Source organism: Seriola aureovittata, chromosome 10 (assembly GCF_021018895.1).
Source record: "Seriola aureovittata isolate HTS-2021-v1 ecotype China chromosome 10, ASM2101889v1, whole genome shotgun sequence".
NCBI classification, from domain to species: Eukaryota; Metazoa; Chordata; class Actinopteri; order Carangiformes; family Carangidae; genus Seriola; species Seriola aureovittata.
In genome coordinates this window covers 3247823-3266779 of record NC_079373.1, presented here as the reverse complement: position 1 = coordinate 3266779, position 18957 = coordinate 3247823, and the positions used below count along the sequence as shown (strand labels likewise).

At 42.6% G+C, this 18957-nt stretch overlaps 1 protein-coding gene across 1 annotated transcript in view; it reads left to right on the top strand.

Moving 5' to 3' along the window:
• tango6 (transport and golgi organization 6 homolog (Drosophila)) overlaps positions 1-18943 on the top strand; it is a 29221-nt gene extending 10278 nt beyond the window's left edge. The window contains exons 12-18 of the mRNA XM_056386315.1: positions 452-595; positions 2305-2841; positions 7828-7885; positions 8040-8198; positions 14058-14209; positions 14982-15095; positions 18535-18943. Coding sequence (XP_056242290.1) covers positions 452-595; positions 2305-2841; positions 7828-7885; positions 8040-8198; positions 14058-14209; positions 14982-15095; positions 18535-18711 — 1341 coding nt within the window. The 3' untranslated portion in view covers positions 18712-18943. The remainder of the gene's footprint in view (positions 1-451; positions 596-2304; positions 2842-7827; positions 7886-8039; positions 8199-14057; positions 14210-14981; positions 15096-18534) is intronic.
• Positions 18944-18957: the final 14 nt, after the last annotated feature.

The following is an 18957-nucleotide window of genomic DNA, read 5'->3' as shown; positions in this document are numbered from 1 at the left end:
GTGTTCGCTTATCCTCCTGAGACTGCAACTATCTTTCTCTGGCATATTTTTAAATTAGTCCGTGTTCCTGTGGGAGCTCTTGTAATGAAAACAAGCCACACTGACTCATGCTGCCACACTAAAATAGCCTATTATTTTTTTTGGGAGGGGTGTTGGCTGACTGGCTAGCTGGCATTTTAGGGCCAACAAACATTCCCTCACGGATTAAGAAACATCTCTGATAAAGTGGATAATGTCTTATTTTTAGATGTGTTACCACTGGATTTCTTTATAAGGACTGAAAAGCTTAGAAAAAGTGTCTGGGTTCCTTTTTCCTGTTACATTTTATTTGGTCAATCCTAGTCCTTGTACCATTTCCATCATGTTTTTTTTTTTTTTCATAGTGAACACATCAGAAAACTCTGTCAGGGTTTTTAATTTGTGTCCGTGATGCTGTTTGTCCTTTCTCCAGGTGGTGGACTTCATAGTGACACTGATTCGGAGAGCCTGCGTGGGTCTGGATCAGGTCACTGACCCAAGTCTTGAGAACCCAGTGGAGAGCCAGACGCTGAGCATGGGGATGGGCCTGGTGGCCACTCTGCTGTCTGGACCTCAGGTACTCGCAGCTGAAAACTCCACACACCAACATGTTGCTCAGTAAACTGCGACCACATTTATACTTTTAGTTTCTGTGGAACGGGAAACTGTTTGAATATTTATGATCGTGAGTGAACTTCATGGAGCCTCATGAATATGTTTTTGAGGTGAATCTAAGTTAAATTCATGCTCACTGGACAACCGTCTCATTATTACACCTATACGCTCAGTTGGCAGTTTATTAGGTACACCTGGCTAAAACTACTTTAGTCCAATACAGGAGTCTTTTTCATGACAGTTATATTCAGTTTGTAATGAAAATCAATGAGGAAAGGCTAAATAACAGAAACACCTGTCTGAATGATGCAGTAAGAGTCCAACAAAATCACAAACTGCATCATCCAAGATTCAACAGTTCTCTGAAACAAACACTGAACATTATATCCCCGATGAAGGAGGATATTAGACTGCATTAGTTTTAGCTAGGTGTTTCTAATAAACTGCTAACTGAGTGTACTCCACTGCAGCAAAGTGAGGAGCTCAACTACTGTCAGGTCAGAACGAGATTTCTGTTTGCTGTTTAAGGCACCATGAGCAGCAAACAGATAAACTGATATTCACCGCAACCCACTGTCTGTGTCTGCGTGTGTGTGTGAGTCCTAATAAACGTGTTCACTGCATTTCCTTCCCAATGAAACATTTGCAGAGTGACTTTTGGAAGCATTTGAACTTAATCCTTGCTTACATCTGTGTTTGTTTGCTAGTGGCGTTTTCTTCTTCCCTGCCTTAGTCGGCTTGTCGCTGCGTTTCTTGGCACCAAATGTTGGACCATTAGCCAAATGTAGACCTAATCCTAGACTACACCTGCTCAAAACTCCACAGGGCTCCTTTTCAAAATACAGTTTCAATCTTGGAGGAATCTGCCTCTACCTTTTAACTCTTTCCAGCCACGTGGATACCTCTTGCTCTTTAATTGTTCTCTCTTGAGTTCACCAACACAACCAGACTATAGAGAACAGTCAGACTGAACTCAAAGATAATATGAGACAAATCGAAAATTAAGAAATTAAGATTACATTATGAAGATAAGATAATCCTGTGATTAGTCTATTAGACGTTACTTCCAAAACACACCCATGAATAATTAAGAGACCAAGTGCATCCCTTTTGAACTATGCGCCTGGTGCAGCGACCATTTTTCCCGCTGTTAGAATAGAAAAAATGATATAGACACGCCCTAAATGCACTTACGACACGCACTTCAGACCATTAAAATATAGCTCATTATGTTTTGCACAGTGTCAATAGTCACATGTAAAGCAATTAGCGATTTTTTTTTTTCTTAAATCTGTGAAAGCTGTTATATCAATACTTACTACTATGATATTTAAATGGACCATGAGGAGTCTCAGAAATCAGTTCAGTGAGAAATGAAGAACTTATCCATAAATGTCAGACAGTAGTTACCACTGCAGTCTGAACTGTGACTGGTGGAACCAAGTTCCACAGAGAAAGGTTACAGGAGCTTTTATTACTGGTATCTGAGCTCCCTGGATTATACACCTCCACCAGCTCCGCTGCTGCCCGTTGCTGCTGAACACACATGTCAAAGGTGGCAGGTGCAGTGGTAACTGTTGGCTATCTGAAAGCATCTGAAGTGTAAACCATGTAAGGTGATCAGCACACCCTGCTCTCTCCAACTGTCCTCTCCTCTTTTTAATCTTGCAGCTTAGCGCAGAGGACTACACTTCTATGTCGCGGTTGCTCCCTCCTCTGGAGACTCTGTCTCAGAAGCACAGTGACGTGGTCGTCCAGGAGCTGGCATCCAACCTCAGAACTGTCATCGCCACTCATGGTGCCTACTCGCCCGAAAATCTCACTGCTGCCCCTCAAGCCTCCAGAAAGCCTGAAACAACAGCGAGGAACAACAGCGAGTCCTCTAGGAAAAAGCAAATGATGCAAACTGAGGCAGATGCTGCACAGACTTGTCCACATCCATCTCCCACGGACACTAAGACACCCAGCAACACCCACAGCAGACAGCCAGTGTCCTCTGGAGGGTCTGCAGCAGGAAGAACTCCACAGGCCGGAGGGAGGACCTCTGGCACAAGTGTCCCTCGCCCCTCTACTGAGTCCTTTTCTGAGTGGCTGCTGCAGGCATGTGACCCGGACGTGCCAACCAGAGCGTGCGCCCTGAGAGTCCTGACACAGATGGTTCAAAATGAAAACCCAGAGGCTGTCCAGGCCCAGGAGAAAGTGCTCACGGTGGGTGGCTTAGTTATTTACTTGTGTAACTTTTTTTGTTCTTGTTTCAGCATTTAGTCAATTATGATTCCCTGAAAAATACTGATGCAGAAGTATAGAAACCATTCCTCCACAGTATGTAAAAAAAAATATGACATTCAGATACGCTGGGTTTTTTTCTTCACATTTCAGCTCTAACTGGATCGTAAATCCTAGGAAACATGTTAGTTAAAACCAGGGCTGGACTGGGACAAAAAATCAGCCAAGGCATTTTTGGCCCAGACTGTCCCCCTCTCAATCGGTTAAACACCATCCACCACACCTCCTTTGCAGTCCCCTTAAATATGCGTACTAGACTACAGCTGTGTTTTTTGTGCCATGGACAAGTGTACCAGTATACTCACTTGCTGTTGACTGCCTACTTGCTGATCATGTGGCTGTGTTAATGTTATGATATGATATATGCTCTAACAATGCCAAGTAGCTTATGTTACACTATGTGGCATTGATTGACTGAGCATCAGCAGTAACGTTAGCTGATGGTGGTCTCGCTTTATGATACCGTCATCTTAATATTATCATCCACTTTAATGGAATTAACGTTACTCAGTCACAATCATGCCTCTCTTCCTGCTCCTCTGTCTGCTCTCCTCCTTCCACCTGTTGCTGCACGATGGCACGTAAAGACGCCGTAGAAGTTGAGGCTGTTGCGGCCCCTGAAGCAAACATATGATATGTGGGATTTTGGCACACTTGGCGGCCTCCGTATGCAAATTCTTTATTTTGTGGGTTCGCAACTTCTCCGCACCTCCCTTCCATTTTTGCTGTTGCTGTCTGTCCAGAGGTGTGTCGCTCTGAGCGGCGTTTGACACAGGACACAGAGAGGACAGAGAGGGAGGGGTGGGGCCAGCACAGGAGGACATGTGAATAGGCCAGTCTGGCGTCATAAGGCCGCTACCCCAGTAAAATGGGCCGGTCGTTGATGTTTGTGTACGTGTGTGTTTGTGTTGAGGGGTGTTTTCTTTTTTTTAAATAAATTATAAAAATTAAAATCATATCGGCCCACTGGGTAAAAAACCCCGGTATGAGAGATTAGCAGTCCCGCCCTGGTTAAAACACATATTGGCGCCATTAGCAGGGTAAGATAGCTGCTGCGGGGGCTGCAGCGCCGCCTGCTGGCCAGAGAGAAACACAGTTTACCTATTTTAATAATTTTTTTAAAAAGTAACTACGTTTCTGTTCAAATTTGTGTGGATGTATTAATCCATTGTTAGTTAAATATAAAACAATATGGTAAATTTGAAGGATAAACATACACTCACTGAGCTTTTTACTGGGAACACCTGTACACTTGCTTATTCATGCAATTATCCAATCAGTGCGATGCAAAACATCCTGCAGATACAGGTGAGGAGCTTCAGTTCATGTTCACATCAAACATCTAGATGAGGAAAAATGTGACTCAGTGACTTTTGACTGCGACATGATTGTTGGTGTCAGATGCTGGTTTGAGTTTTTCTGGAGCTGCTGATCTCCACGACAGTCTCTAGAGTTTTTACTTTGAATGGAGCCAAAAACAAAAAGCTTCCAGTGAGCAGCAGCTCTGTGGAGGAAACACCTTGTTGGTGAGAGAGGTCAGAGGTCAGAGGAGAATGGACAGACCGGTTGGAGCTGACAGAAAGACTACGGTCACTCAGATAACCACTCTTTACAACTGTGGTGAACAGAAAAGCTTCAGAAGGAACAACACCTCCAACCTACAACAGCAGAAGGTTCCACTTCCTGCCACCAAGAACAGAAACCTGAGGCTGCAGTGGACACACACGCACCAACGCTGGACATAATGGAGAAATGTAGTCTGCTCTGATGGATCTGGATCACAATTTGTCAACGGCATGACTCCATGGACCCAACCTGCCTTGTGTCAACAGTCCAGGCTGCTGGTGGTGTGATGGCTTTGGGAATGTTCTTATCACACTTGGGGCCTTTAATACAAATCAGTCTTGGTCTGAGTGTCACAGTCTCTCTGAGTATTGTTGCTGACCATGTTCATCCCTTCATGGCCACAGTACCATCTGCTAATGTCTACTTCCAGCAGGATAATGCTCCATGTCACAAAGCTGAAGTCTCAAACATGGAGCAGAGTCTGAGGAAAGTTTCAACATCTTGAGGAATCTATGACATGAAGACCTGAGGCTGTTTGAGAGCAAAGAGAGGGACTACCCAGTGTTAGTGTGGTGTTCCTAATAAAGTGCTCAATGAGTGAACATCTGTTTCTGTGCCATCACCACAGCTAAAAGTTTAGTGGAGCTGCTAAGCTGAACTAAAAAATGAGTCCAAAACCAACAAAGAAATAGGCTTAATGGGAAAAAGGGACACAGCGTCCAGTAGTGGCACTGAGGCTACATGTGTTATCTGTTATCACCAGAGGTGCTGGCCTTTACTGTACTCCCTCATTACCATTGTGGTGGGTTATTCATCTTCAGTAGGTATTGCCAGCCGCTGCCGGCCAGATGGACGCTCCCTCTGTGAGAATCCTTTTATCTCTTCTGTGCACCGGCACACTGAAGGACCGTGCCAGCAGAACTCTGGGTCTTTTACACAGGCTGTACAGGCTGTAGTCTTTGTTTCACTCTCAGGATCATGTACCACAGCTACATGTATTACAAGATGCGATGAGCTGTAACAAGCCAAAGAAATGTAGGGAAGGTAGATTCAAGAATCTGATTTTAGAGAGTTTTTACAAACACTGTACAGACATGAATTTAGGAGAAAGCATTTTCAGCCATTGCTAGTGTGTCTTCTTTTGATCAATGTAGCCATCAGTGCTATACAGACATCTTGAACATTAATTAGAAATACACATTTTAAAATAAAGGTCCCATACATGACACTTTTCTGGTGATTAATTTGTGGGTTTTAAGATACAAAAACTCTCTCAATGTAGTTTTACATCTCCTCTCTCAGGCTTCTCTCTGGAGCTCTAGTAACAATAGGTCAGTGAGCCAATCAGAAGAGAGGAGGCTCTGAGTCTTTTTTTTTTTCTGAGTGATCCAATAAAAATATAGCAGATTTCAAGTAAACACTCAGAGAAACCAAAACCTGCAAGGTTGGATGGTGGGTCCATGTGGGCGGGGCTTGGGGCATGGCTGAGAGCAGTGATTGTTTTGTTGTGACATCACAAAGTTACAGAAGTTTTTAAGAATTTTTTAAGGCTCAGTGTCTGAATACAGGCTGTGTGCATTTCTCTGTGGACTGAGGCTTTGATACTTTCACATTATTAATATAGAACCTAGTAGGGTTGCACGGTATACCGGTACCAGTATAGTACCGCGATACTAGAGTTTTGAAAACGGTACTATACCGGCATTTAAAAACAAACGGTACTTTTATTTCATTTTATTGAATGCAAATGAATTGGTAAATTGGAGCCTGTCTCTTTAAGCACAGCGAGGTCAGCGAGTGTGACGTAGTTGCCCGAGAGGATGTAAGCCGCGTCACACGCGCACTCGCATGCTTAGACTGAGGAGGAGAGAGAAACGACAAGTTGCGTCTTAGACAGACGGAGCGGGTTGAAGAAAATACCGTAGATAGAGATGGCAGCTGCAGAAAAGCCCGTACTTGTGGTCAAAATGGGGGCCCGAAGTTCGGTGTGGAAATATTTCGGGTTCAAACCGAACGATAAAGGCGAGCCACTGAACCCAGAGGCACCGCAGTGCAAGCGGTGCTACAAAGTGTGTCTCGCAGAAGGAGCCAACACTTCAAACCTGTCGAAACATTTAAAGGACAACCATGCGGACTTGTTCCGAGACTTCAGTCAAGAACGACAGGTGATAATGTTGTTCACCTGTTCACTGCACTGTAATGTCAATGAAAGAAATACAAAGCCCCTCCCAGCCCGGTAGTAAACCTACAGTAGCCTGCAAACAGAGAGCTAAAACATGTCCATGGTTAATAAATACATTAAAAAATATATTTTTAAAAATTAAATTACATTCTTTAAATATTTAAATAACCCATTAAGGCAATACATAATATAATGAAATATTTTTTACAAAAAGTATCGAAAAGTATCGAAATACATATTGGTATCGGTATCGAAACAGAAATTTGGTATCGTGACAACCCTAGAACCTAGACCTGCTTTATAATCAAACAACAACATGGACATCTACCTTTAGACTATATGGACCTTTAATAATGAATTTGAAGGCTGTTAATTGCAAGTAACAAACACTACATAGACATCAAGGTAAATTCCATGATATATCCATGGTGAATTTTGCTGGGTTGAATTAGGAGCTGAGTTGCCGTAGTGACCTATCAGGCATTGTGCTGGTGTTGCATGTCCTGTATGTGTCCGTCAGGACAGTGGAGGTGGTGGTTTTCTCTGGGCCTCCTGGGGCACTCTGAGCAAGCATGTATAATAAATAAGGCGATTGAACCCTCTTCCCCAGGGGAGTCAGGGGGAACAATGGTGTGCTCTGGGGGCTTGTTAAGGTGGAATGGGAGAGAAAGAATAACAACTCATCTGGTATTCTCTGTAATCAGAAGCCCCCCACTGTGCACACCTCAGATAACCTTCAACCCACTTCGGTTACAGCAGCACCCTCATTGATTTTTCTCACTTTTGTTTTTTCACGGTTGGTTTGACATCTCCAATATTGTACAGGCCACCTTTCATATGTTCAATCTTCCCGTCTCATACTTCTCCCAAAATTCCAGCCCAACCCCTTGTTTTTACATTCCCCCCATTTTCCCCTCACCCACTCAAACCTATATCTTCAAGGGCCCTTAAAGCACATGGGGGTAATGTTTGGATTATTCCCTTTGATCTTATCACTTTGGTCTTATTGTTTTTAATATATTCTATGTGCCAGTATTGATCCTTTTTTCTTGTATTGGCAAGATCCATATTTTTATTTGATGTTTTTCTCACAGAACTGGCAGAATATTCCCAGTGAGTAGAGACAGAGACTAATGTTGCTGCATATCTGTTCTCTCCAGCTCTTTTTAGAAAACCTGGAGCATGAAGACTCGTTCATCTACCTGTCAGCCATTCAAGGTAATGTAACGGTACCGTTTGGCCCAATAAGATAGATTTTTGCTATCCTCAATCTCCAGAGGTAGTCTGTTTCATACACTGATCATATTACCTGCCCAGCTGAAACAGTCGAGTACTCTTGAAGGCAGATAGACTGAGTGTAAACTGTCTGCAGGTCTCGCTGCATTGGCTGATTCCTACCCTGAGAGGATCTTGGAAAGGCTCCTGAAAGACTTTCAGCACGGTCCCTCCCTGCCCAAATCCGACAAGGAGCACTCCCTGGAAACCCGCCTCAAACTGGGAGAGGTCCTGATGAGGGCGAGCAGAGCAATGGGTGAGCATCATTTTCTGTTTGTTGACATTCACGTTCGTAAGACCAGACTGGTGAGGACATTGACTTGACTTGACACCCATTTCCTGACCTCTGATCAGGAGAGCTACTGCAGTTGTAGGTAAAACATAAAGGAGGTGGTTTCTTAAGCAAAGTAACTTAATGTTATTCTCTGTAAAGTCACCTGAGAAGACTTCTATCGACGTGTACATCCGGTCCACCTCACGCACTTTTTCCATCATTTCTCCTGCAAGTCAATCTTCCTCGACATATCAGGGATGTCCAACCAAAGTCATTAGCTTGTCACTCAGTCGACTGGCCAATACAAGCACATTATGGCACACCCACACACCTGATTGTGATTGAACCACAAAGTTTATGAACAACCAAGGACTTGAGCTCTGGCAAATAAAAAAAAATAAAATAAAAAATGTGCACCAAGATTAAAGCTTGTGGGAGTGTGACCAAAAATTGACAAACTGCAAGCAAAGAGAAATGTGATGTTGGCAATATAACTCTCAACTATATTATAAAAATAGCTGCTGAAGAACAGATGCAGCTGAAAGTGGTGCTGCCTGGTGCTGTTTACATTTGGCATAAAAACTTCAAATAGTGATTTCAGAGGGATTTTATGTGCTGGCATTATTTCTTGGTAAACATCAGCCAGGTACAAGGATGTAGTTGGATTTGGTGCCATCGTGACTGTACTGAGAACAAAACAAACACAGACTATCTGGCAACCTGCACTGTAGCTGTAGATGCTGCACACAAGCGCTGGGTGAATGGATGAATTGTTAAAGCACGTAAATCCAACCATATCCATGAGAATTATCACCAACTCTGCAGTCACACTGTACACAGCTTTTAGTGTCTTTCAGCTCTTTGTTGTGGGTTTCCAGCCTCCAGTTTTACTGTTTTGGTTCAGTCTCACTGAACATCGACTTTATTTACTTTAAAAGCAGGCAGCTGTTTTTAGTAAAAAATCTCTGTACACTACCTGTCCTGTACCAAACATGAGACAGACAAACATGGCGACAAGCTGGTGAACATGTTGGAGCAATTAGCAACCAGATATACAGAGCTGTGCAAAGGTTTTAGGCACTTCATAATTTTAGATTCTTGTCCGTGGTACAACACCATCAGTCATCCTGCAGCATGACAACCACAAGAGTTCCTGCAATAGATGATCTGACCTTCACAGAACCCTGATCTCAACATCAAGTTGTTATGAGATTACATGAAGAGACAGAAGACAATGACACAACCTAAATCCACAGAAGAACTCTGGCAAATTCTCCCAAGATGCTTGAAACAACTCCCCTGCCAAGTCCCATGAAAGACTGTGCGAGTGTAGGAAATTGGTTCTGCTTTAAAGGAGCTATTTGTGCGTTTTCTCTACCACCCAACGTGGTTTCTTCCCGGGAGCAGGCTTTAGTGATTTTTGCTTCACAAGAGCTTCAGCCATCGATGTGTTTACAAGACAAGAGGTTATAATACTCCCTCTGAGCAACACTACGTCTTCAGGGTAGATTGAAGGCTACAGTGAGCCGCTATTGAAAGTGAGGAAATGGGCCGAGGCTAGCTGGTTAGTGTGCTAACTTCAGTAGAAGAAAAATACGTGACAGAGACAAGCGCTAACATTGGTTTTTCTCTCCACCTCTGGAGACAGCTGTTGGTGAGTAAAGGATTGAAGTTTGATGCTAAACTCACAACATTTCTTCTATACTGGTAATTAAACAGCTGTTAATGCTAACCATAGCTATGTAACAATAGTAAAACATACAAATAGCTCCTCTTATAAGCAAAGGGATGTCCCACCAAATATTGATTAGATTCAGGTTTAATCTGTTTGCTGCACTTTGTATGAAGTCGGTTGATCAATGAAATGGCACTATTTTTGAAAGCATGTCTAAAACGTGCACAGTGCATGTAGTACGTTCATGCCAGGAACACACTGCCTGCGTTGTGTGAGCGTGGCGGCTGACGTCTGCTGCAGAGAATCACGTGTGATCTGTGTCTCTGCTGCTGTCTACATAGAGTTTGCAGGTTATTGGAATGTTGGACTTTTTTTCCTTATAAATGAATTTTTTATTTATTTTTGATAGAAATGTCACTAAAATGTGACACTCTCCACATGCAGCTGCTGAAATGGTAAAAAACTATATTTATATTTTTTCCATGTCTGTCTTATTCATATTCAAACTATAGTGGAAGGAGTCAGTTTTATGTAATGTTGCTGTATGATCAATCTGACATCAACAGGTCTTTTCTCAGTCTATTATTACTGGGACACACGCGGCACGTGTAAAAAAAAAAATAGGCGAGAGGCAGAATCTCTAGATCACGCCACGCAGCTGCGACGCGTCATGCAGCCAGTGTGTCCGCTCTAATCCGTTAACATGTGCACCGAAATGAAAATCAACACGTTCTGCAGCCGCCACGCGCCCTGTGTGTTCCTGGCCTCAAATAAACAAGAACTCAATAAGGTGACAAATCAATTACTGCATGCACTTAAAACATACACCATGTTCAACCCAGCATGCAGTTATTTAATGATGTTTGTGAGAGCAACGAAATCTTGTAGGACGTCTAGAGAGAAATATTAATCTCATTAAGCAGCTCCAAATTTGTAATAACTCTAAAAGGACCTGTAGCTATTTATCCATATAATAATATATATCTTATATAACATATGCCTGGGTTGGAGGATTCAGCAGTGTGATCCTGAAACTATCTGTGGCTAAACCTGACCTTTCACCTGTTGATGCAGTGTGGCCTTATTTGGCCAAAAGAACATAATAACAGTTTCTGTGAGTGGTATACGTTATAAGAATGATAATATATGCTTGTTTATTTATGTGGCCATACTTGCTGACATATATCTGTCTGTGGAGCACAGTTATCAGCATGCAGCAACCACACACACAAAGGCCACAGTGCAGGCTTGTTTTCCATGCAGAGCTCTGTTCAGAAGGGACCCTGTGTATTAGAACTTATCCCTGATAGAAAACCCTATTTTGGTTTTTTTTCCCCCAGTCTCGTTTTATCTGCCAGATTGCCATCGTACCACTTCCCCGGAACAATCGAGGGGTTTATATCCTTGCTGAGAGATTGGATAGAACTTCAGTTTGCTGCGCAGACATCCAGAGAGCCTCTGTGTTTGTGTTGAGCCCCCCGAGTGGCAAAGATTTGCCTTTTGCCAGGCTGTCATTTGTAAATAAGAGGGTTTTCTTAATTGACTCGCCTGGTCGAGTAAATGTTGAATAAATTAATGTTTGTCTCGGCTTTGCTTTGCTCCCAGTTGCCTTATTGCACTTGCAGAGAAGCACTTACAGACTCCCTTACTGTGCAACAATGGGCAGAAGATTTACTTAAAGAGAAGAATTGTGCACTGAATGACATTTCCCAGACATAAAGTTTATTTTCATATACAGGAAGGGGCTGTATAGACTAAACACATTAAATTTGGACATCTGTGGAAGTGTTGCATCAGTTTTCCCATGTGTATTTTGTGTGTGTGTGTGTGTGTGTGTGTGTGTGTGTATGCAGGCTGGTATTCCTGCTGACTCACACTCACTCACAGTGATTCTCTTTCATTAGGTCTATTAGAGCCATGACATGTCTATTGAGACATGAAAATGAATGTTAAGTGTGTATATGTGTGCGTCTTGAGTGTCTGGCTCTATGCGTTTTGTGGGTTTGAATCTTGTGATTGTGAGGAAGTGTTTGGCACTCTAAAAGGTAATCTAGAAAGTGATTTACAGACACACACGGGGGTCACGCAGGTCTTACTACTACTAGTCAGTCAGCTGGTTGTCTCCTCTCCATGGAGGCGTCTGGCTCTCCTCCCTGCTGCTTGGCAGGAGCAGCTGTAGTTAGCAGTTGGCTCTGTTCTTTGTGTGACTGCCTATGTAACAGTGTCGCCCACAAACACAGCTTGTTAAACTGAATATGACTACACTGTAAACAACAATATCAGTCTTGTGTCAAGATGTGGATTTAAATGGCTGGATTTAACTGAAAGCTTGTTCTTCTGGTATCTGTGCTACTTTCAGAAAAATCTCTTCTTGGCAAATCTCAGAGTGCTACACTGCCCACCTGCCTTCTGCAGGAATCACCTTGTGTGTCTTGTTTTTTGTCTTTGAGTATTTTGTCTCTGGGCTGATCTGAGCTGTGGTCTCCCTTTTGAATTTGTCTGTAAAGGATTATTTCTCTTTCTGCAGTTAAAAAGGGTTGAACAGGGTTCAACATCTGAAGATGATGGCATCAACGATTGATTGATCATATTGTTTGTCTCAGTGTCAGGACAAAAATAAAACCCTTACAGGCGCGAACAGCCCAGTCAGTGACATACAGATGTGTGAGACACCAGATTATTAAAGTCTATAGACACTGTAGGGCTGTACTTAGGCACAGCAGTGTGTGAGCTAAATGTAATTGTTAACATGCTGATGTCAAGCGGGTAGAGGCTACATCTACACTAATGTGTTTTAGTTTTAAAACGTTTTTGCTATTTTCCCTTCTTGCTCCGAAGGTTTCGAGCCCCTAAAAGAGAAACTTTTGGAAACGCTGTTGGCCCTGTTTTAGTTTTGACAAGTCTGGATGGACAGAAACTTTGACATTTGGAAACAATGACACAGGCAGCCATGTCCACTTTCTGATTGGGTCTTATCGGTCACAATATATCTTTCCCTGATTCGTCATTCGTCTTGTAACCGTTTTCTGGAAGAAAAGAAACGGCAGCAGCCTCAGTGGTGAAAGCAAGATGGAAAACAAATTACAAGTGTTGCTAACCTTGTTGTCTTTGCTAGCAGCTGTTGTGCTGTCAAATTCTGCATTTTATAAAGTTACAACTGTCATTGCTGTTCCTTGTTTGTAGTATTTTCTGCAACTAAACAACCAACCACAGAGTATCTACTTCCTGTTTACAGCGGCATGTGCATGCCCAGTATACGTGATTTTGTGATTTGATATCTGTTTTCAGGTGTTAGTGCTGATGGAGATTATTTCTGATATGGAGCTAAAACACCCATCTGGTATGAGATTGCTTTTGTTCTAAAACGCTGTTTTAAAATGAACATGGTTGTGGACATAGCCATAATGGTTACCATGCTCACCATATTTGGTTTAGTGTGTTAGCATTCACTACACACAAAGTAAGGTAGAAATGATAGAAATAAAACCAGAATTAGTTTTGCAGGTATTTAGTCATAAACCAGTTCATCCTGGGGGGAACATGAATGTGTCTACAACAGATTTCGTTGCAGTCCATCCAATAGTTGTTGAGACATTTCACTCAGTACTACAAATGTCAACCTGCTGCTGGTTCCGAGAGAAAAAGTCAGGGGTATCACCAAAGTCATCAGGATTCATCATCTGGGAACCATGAATGTCTGAACCAAACTGCATAACAATCCATTCAGAAGTTGTTAAGACATTTCATTAAAAACCAAACCTGAACTTGTGTTAGAGGAAAAGTTAGGTGTTCATCAAAGTCAGAATTCATCCTCTGAGGACCATGAACATTTTTACAAATATGTGTTGGATTATTGTTGGATTAAATTTGCTTCAGAAGTCATTCAATGAACATTGATCATTGATTAGTATTTGATGTTAACGCCTGACAACACACACTATTACATCTGATAATAATGGCATATTTTTAAAGACATTCTTGCATTTTTGTATCTTCTGTAACATGGTACAACCTTATTTTGCTGATGATACTCTGTTTTACATAGATGACGGCTGCTGTCAGCCATATTACCCGTATTTAACCTGATAAATAATTAGCTCTGTGCGCATCTTAGTTGCAGAACCTGAGAACTCACCAGGTCTCCCTCCCCTCTCTTCCTCTTCCAGGGGAACTAGCGCCCCACCTCGGCTGTCCTTTGGTGGGCGTCTTCCTGCAAGCAACCAGGGATCCAGACCAAAGCGTCAGGGCCAGCAGTCTGTCCAACCTGGGCGAGCTCTGTCAGAGACTGGACTATGCCCTCGGACCTCTGGCTCAAGAGGTGAGAAGCTGCACACTCAATGAAACATGTATGACCTTCCTGCAGCAGCACATAGAAAAACGGCACATATTGGCTAAAGAAACTTGTCCATCATAATCATTTACCAGGACACCTCAAGTATAGTTCCAGTCAGTTGTTGTTCCGAATACGTGCTAATGGAAGCTCATCTTTTTAATTTCCTCTTTGGGGGATCAATAAAGGTACATTTTATCTTATCTGGTTTAATCTGCAAGTAACCATAAGCCCATAAACATCTGTGTGGTGTATATGAAAAATCCAGAGCTTTCAGACTTTTATTGTTGACTGTGCAATTGTCATAATGCTGCCAGTGGTGTTTTCTGAAGTAGCTCCTCTGATAAGGACGTTCCACTGTGCCTTTTTTTGCTAATATTTTTGAGTTCACTGAAGGTGACTCTCTCTCTGCTCCGGCAGACACAACCTCTCAGCTGAGCACACACACACACACACACACACACACACACATACATACACACATTCATATAGAGCATGTTGAGGCAAGATTTCTCTGTCATGATGCTTGTATTGTTTCAAAGTGGAAGCTGGTGGTTGTAAAATGTACACACACACAGCGAATAGCAACTTCTTAATCAAAACTATTTCATTAGAATCAAAAATGAAGTAGCTGCTGGACTTCAGTGAGTAGTCCACTGCTGGTGTAAAATACAGCACAGCTCCAGATCCTCATGCGTGTCTTACACTGAGATGATTTCTTCACCTGTGTGTGCGTGTGTGTGTGTGTGTGTGTGTGCAGCTGAGCTCCTGTCTCATCGCTCTGATAAAGACAGAGAAGCAGGCAGAGGTGAGGAGAGCTGCTGTCCATGTAATTGCCCTGCTGCTTCGAGGCCTCAGCACCAAAACCACCCAGGTATATACACACCCACACACTCACACTGAGTATGCATTAACCCCCACCTATCCCTTTGACCTTCAGGTTAAACTGAATCCATCACTAAGTTTTCTCAGAGTGTTTGTTTTCCCTGTCAGATCTACAAAGCACCTGCTCCCCCCTCTGTGGTGTCTCACAGCTGGTCCTCCATCAGGACACATCAGGAGGTCTCAGAGACTCAGGGGTGGAGCATGAAACACAAAGTACAGCTGAGGATGTTGGGAATGTCATTAACCAAAGTAGAGTACAAAATAAAATTGGTATAGAAGCCACATATACTGTTAACTCATATAACTCATATATTCAAACAGGTGATCTACTAAGGCCTCTGCTAATTGCTTAGTGAACCTCCAGTGTATTTAGGTCAGTGATCACAGTGTGTCTGATGGAGAGGTCAGAGCAGTGTGTGGATACATGTTGGTCAGCTTTATACCTGATCATGTTTGTGTTCACTGTCGGTGTATCAACAAAGAGACGGGGCCAAAAGGTCAGAGTGGTTAGTGAGGCCCTTCTCTGTCCCTGTGGTTTAAGAGCATTTCCTCTGTCAGAGCGAATAACTGAATGCAGCTGATTATAACTTAGAGGAGATTTCTGGTACAAACTTCCGGAGGCAGTAGGACTCTGTTCTGTCCTGTTCTTCTTCAGGCTCTAAGCTTCCTGAATAATGTGACCTGCTCAGGTCCTGTAATCTAGTCCCAGTTCACCTGTGGTCATCACTGCGATTATAGATTCATTGTTAGCTTCTCTCCAAGAACAGGAAGGACACTCAGTCACACTGAGGATCATGAAACAGAGAGAGAACTGAGTCGTTACTGCTGACTTCTTTGCTGTAGTGTTGTTGGGGTCCAGACTGATCACACCACACTTCTTTGGCCTCCTAAAATGGACTGCCCCCATTCCTTAATTCACTGATGTGGTTTTGTGTACGTTTGAGGGCTAGTTCATGTATTCCTAACATTGTTAGACACTACTAATGAAGGAATGATGTGCATTGTACTTGAATTATGAGACTTGTTTGTGAAGGTCCTCAGGGAATTTGATAAATGAATCCTACGAAATCTGCTCTGCACTCATGAGGTCTAACGGTTTGAGCCAGAATAAGTCTTGTTTTCTGTCAGGGCTGCACAGTTAGTCGAAATATTATCAAAATCGCAGTATGGCCAAGTGCAATATCCAAATCGCAGGAGCTGCATTTATTTGATAAAGGTAAAATGTGTCACAACACGCCATAAATGAAGCATGGTGGTGCTACAGAGACGCCCCAGGAATAATCATATTCTCCAGATCTAAGGGAACATGTTTGGTTGGTACAAGCCCAACAAAAAATCACATCATCATAGATTTTATATATTTTTTCAGTGAAAGTGACAGCTCCGACTAAAATCATGACTCATATCACAATCGCAGTATCTGCCAAAATAATATCCTCGTTCTTTCTTTTTTTTCTTTTTTATATTGCTCAGCCCTATTTTCTGTGGTGCATTTTGAAAAATAACAATAGTTTTTTATGATCTGGAGGTGGATGCATGTGGGAGATTTTGCTCTGGTTCAGTTGACCCATGTCCATCTCTACATGTTCATAATGATGTTTAAAAAAAAAAAAGTGTTTAAGAGCAAGGATGTAATTTTAACTAGTTAAGCCAAATAAAACTGAATAATTCAAAGCTTTGCTCACTGTCAGGTAGCTCTCAGCAGGAACAGCCCCTCACTTGGACACATTTCAGTCCTCTCACAGTGGCACTAAATTCATTCAAATCTAAGATGCAGACAGGGAGTACTTAGAGTCTTCTCAGTGAATGTAATGATGAGAAAAGATGAATTAACAGCCTAGCGACAGGTTAAATAAAACTAATGAATACAGTCTCTCATCTTTAGATCTGGTCTCATATAAAACCAGTAGCAGTGAAAACATTAAATACATTCACTGTTGCTCCTGTGGTAGCCCAGATGAAACACACCTACATGTGAGCTGCTGGCTCCAGTGTGATGTGGCACTTGACCCACTGCCACGACTGCAGTCAGCTGTCCAGCTGCTGGTCCCAGGCCAGGTCCTGTCATTACTGTAACAGCTGGAGCAGGGCAGAACCAGCTGTACAGGGCTAATGACACCCAGAGTGAATGAGAGCAGATGAGAGGGACCGAGCCAGGCAGACCGGAGCACAATGCTGAGGTCAAAGACAAGAGGAGCGGTGTGATGGTGAAGGTGGTGGAGGAAGTGGAGGAGGTAAATAGATGCAGGAGTCAGGGAGTTCATCGATTTCTTTTTTTGTGGTTCGATGCAGAACTTTTCCTATTGTGGTTATAAGAAGAATTGAATTGGCAACACCTGTGGTTACTGTGGTAACAGCAAGTGTGGTTTAATACCACAGCAAACACTCATTGAGCTGCTTTGTCAGAAATTCAACAAAACAGCAGCTGATGTGTCTGTTGACAGCACAGCCAAACAAACTCCTCACAGTGTTCTGTTACAGAAGGCAGTCAGTGATCACAAAGATAATCTGGTTTCATGAGTGGTTCTTCACACAACAGCAGGACACAGTGACAGGAGCTGTTACCTGGCTGAGGTGTTGGAGGTGTTGGAGGTGTTGGAGGTGTTGGAGGTGTGCAGCCTGTCACCTGCTGCTCTTTATCTAACAGCTTCCTCCATGACTCCTTGTGATATTTCAAACTGATCCTCTGTCAGAAAATGAGCAGAACAACATTATGTTGTTTTGTAGATGTATTTTTTATGAAGAGTTACACTCAGCGCTAACTTCCGTGTTAAATACATTGTATTTCCTGTCACTGCTTTACAATAAAAGCCCCTCTGGGGTTTTATACGTCATCAAAATCTGAAGGATTATAACTTTTAAAATAATTGATAGGAATTGAAATGTTCACTTGTTAAGCGGTTAGTTTTTTGCCAAATTCTATTGTGAAGTGCCCATCACATTTTCCAGAGCTTGAACCTGGGTTAAATCTTTGAGTGGCAGTTCAGGACCCATTGAGCATCGTGACGTAGGCAGGCGGCATGTTTTCCCTGACTGATTAAAAGAATGAAACAAATTAACAGTAGTATAGTATATATATATATATATATTATAGCATAGATAGTATCAGATGTTTTTTAACTAACTGATGTACCAACAGCCTTATCTGTCATGGGGGCCCTGTAAGAGTCACCAGATTTCTTTACAAAAACACAATTAAATAAATAATTTATTTCCTTTTTGTTTCCTTCCCCATCTGTACAGAACCAATCTTTGAACCAAACTCAAGTTACATACAGCTTGGCTCTCTTATATTAGAAGTTTTGCCCATCACTTCTATCAGTAATTACCAAGTTAGTTGAGTTGGATGAGAAAACATTGTAAGCATCATCACCTCTGCAGGCCAGTCTGAAGCATTGTAACCTCTGTCCCTCCTGTGACGTTTCCAGGTTCTCAGTGATGTTCTGTTGGACCTGTACCGGGCTCTGAAATGGGTGGTGCGCTCAGACCCGGATGACGTTGCAGTGCTGCATGCCCAGCTGGCTCTGGAGGAGCTCGATGATGTAATGAGGAGGTTCATCTTCCCGGAGCAGAAGCTGGAGAAGAAGATTGTCGTGTTGCCGTAGAACTCGAACTTTATGTCTGCGGCGCTTTGAACTTACAGAAGACTTTATTTTTATATGATCTGCACATACAGTCCTGGCTCTGCCTCCATGTGATGTGGGCTTTGTGGTCAGACAGTCACCAAACAGCAGCGGTTCAGTCGTGCGTGCTGCAGACAGACAGACCAAGTCTTTCCTTAATGAAATATGTCTCATACTGTAACAGTCAACTTCCAAAATAAAAGTTTTAAACATATGTTCTTCTTTTTA